This window comes from Mesitornis unicolor, unplaced genomic scaffold, assembly GCF_000695765.1.
Source record: "Mesitornis unicolor isolate BGI_N332 unplaced genomic scaffold, ASM69576v1 scaffold31095, whole genome shotgun sequence".
NCBI lineage: Eukaryota > Metazoa > Chordata > Aves > Mesitornithiformes > Mesitornithidae > Mesitornis > Mesitornis unicolor.
In genome coordinates this window covers 41,419-43,558 of record NW_010185384.1, presented here as the reverse complement: position 1 = coordinate 43,558, position 2,140 = coordinate 41,419, and the positions used below count along the sequence as shown (strand labels likewise).

The 2,140-nt window shown below is 59.7% G+C and overlaps 1 protein-coding gene across 1 annotated transcript in view; it reads left to right on the top strand.

Annotated features, from left to right (window-relative positions):
- Nucleotides 1–208: 208 nt before the first annotated feature.
- The window catches only part of NHEJ1 (nonhomologous end-joining factor 1), a 42,912-nt gene continuing 40,980 nt past the window's right edge, over nucleotides 209–2,140 (top strand). The window contains exons 1-2 of the mRNA XM_010184823.1: nucleotides 209–394; nucleotides 1,287–1,496. Of these exons, the coding sequence (XP_010183125.1) occupies nucleotides 209–394; nucleotides 1,287–1,496 (396 nt within the window). The remainder of the gene's footprint in view (nucleotides 395–1,286; nucleotides 1,497–2,140) is intronic.

Here is a 2,140-nt window from a genome sequence, read left to right as displayed (position 1 = left end):
GCCCTGCATAGAGCTCCCCCAAATACCCGCCTCAGCAGAACTGCATGCATCTGCAGGGATGCGTGTGACCAGAGCTGGCTGAGCATCCGCACCTCCGGGCTGACATCGTGAAGGGGCAGGCAGGGACCGAGTGTCCCTCTGAGGCCACCTCAGGGAGCAGGGTCTTCCTGGGCGGGGGCTGAGGAGAGGCCTGATTACTCTCTTGCAGATGGAGGGCTCCAAGGAGCTGGAGAGCAGCATCCTGACACAGCCCTGGGCTTCTGTTTGCTTTGGCGAGTCCACTTTCCTTGCTAAAGCGTGCTTCAGGGACACTGGCTACATCCTGCTGATCTCCGACCTCAGCAGTGTCTGGTACGAGAGTACAGACACCGAAGCTGTGGAACAGAGGTCCAAGGTGAGTATCTGGAAAGTCCAGGGATCTCCTTTCCTCCTTGCAGCAGCTGACAGCCCAGCATAAAAAGCTTGGTGACGTGATGGCTCTTGGATCTGACAGTGCTTGGGTGCAAATGCCCGGCCTGGGAAGTCCCTGGGAGGCTTTGCCCAAGCACTGTTACCCTGCTTGGCCGAGCACCCTCCTCCTGGGAGAGTGGACCAAGCTATTTAGCATGCCCAGGGCAGCCAGGTGTTCACTAGGGCTGCGTGCTGAGGCTGGCACACTCATTTCACTTGTGGGCCAGATGGGCAGCTGGTTTTCCCAGGGCCTATGTACTAAGGAGGAGCTTGATACAAGGCTTCCTTCCCACCAGTGATGGAGAGACTCCTGTTCACATTCATAGCCAGGCACAGGCCTCCATGGGGTATCCTGTCAGCACAGCCCCCAAAACGTAAGCGGTCATGCCTCATCCCCTCACCCTAGCCCATGTGCCCAGGCCCCCATGTGCCACCCCTATCTGCCATGTCCCTCTGTCACGCAGTGGCTGTGCTGAGCGGCTGGTGACAGGAGGGGTGAGCCTGAGGTGGCAGCCATCCCCCAGCTCTGGCAGGTTAGCTGATGTGACAGCTCTCAGCCAGACTGTGACACTCATGGTGGCATGCGGGGCAGATGTGCTAGTGGAGACCATTGCACCCTGCCCACCACCCGCACCCTCCTGTTCCCAGTTCAGCTGGCTTGGGAGAACCAGTGGGGAATGTCCTGTCATGGAAGAGGGAGGCCCAGAAATGGCTTTTTGCAGCACTGGGACATGCAGTAGTAGTTTGGCTCCTTCTGTGCTGGAGTTTCTGCTGCTTTTTTACTGGTGTCAAGCTCCTCGGGGCATTGCTGTACCCCTAACCTTGCCTTTCCCCAGGAGCTGAACAAGCGGCTGACTGTCTCTGTGTCCTCCTTCCTGCAACGCTTGAGCAACCTGATGTGCCCCTTGCTGGCAGGTGAGCCAAACACCATCACCTCTTTCTCCTGCCACCACACTGCCAGAGGTCTCAGTCTGCATGTCAAGAGCGAGCTCTCGGGACTGCCCTTCTACTGGGACTTCCACTGCTACCCTGCTCCTGTGGAGATGGTGAGCGAAGCTGCAAAGAGTCTGGGAAGGGGAATGGCCAAAATTAAGGGTTGTCTCCTAGTGCCTGGAGGCTTTTGGGTGGTCTTGTGTCACGCTGGTGGTAGCGGGGTGCCTGGCTTTGCCTGTTGCTGCTCCTGAGTTTCCGTGTCCTTGCTTCTTCCCATTGAGGCTTTGGCACCTTGGTTAGTGCCTGGCAGTGAGGCAGGGGCATCCCAGCACATGCTGCTACTAAGGCAGCAGGGAGATGTCCAGTTTGGGATGATGCCCTACCAGCACCCTGCAGAGCAGAGCGATGCTCTTCTCCTTTGGTAGAAGGGGCGCAGAGCAGCGGGTACCCTCAAAGGACCCACAGGTGGTCTTTTGCGACGGAGGTAGCCTAAAGCAGGGTCTCCCCGGTTCTTATGGGGTTGCTCTTACCACAGGGCTGTAGAACATTCTGGGTTTCGGCAAGCAGCCCCTGCAGCCCGGTGTCACAAGCTGAGCGCCCCGGGGCAGCACCTCTGCCGGACCCCTGGCAGCCGGGGTGGGCGCTGCAGGGGCTCTCGTTCCCTCCCTGAACCCCGGGGCCCTGCGGCCCTGCGCGCACAAGAGGGCGCCCCGCACCCGCTAACGGCCTCGGCGGAGCTCGGGACTGGCCCTGCGGC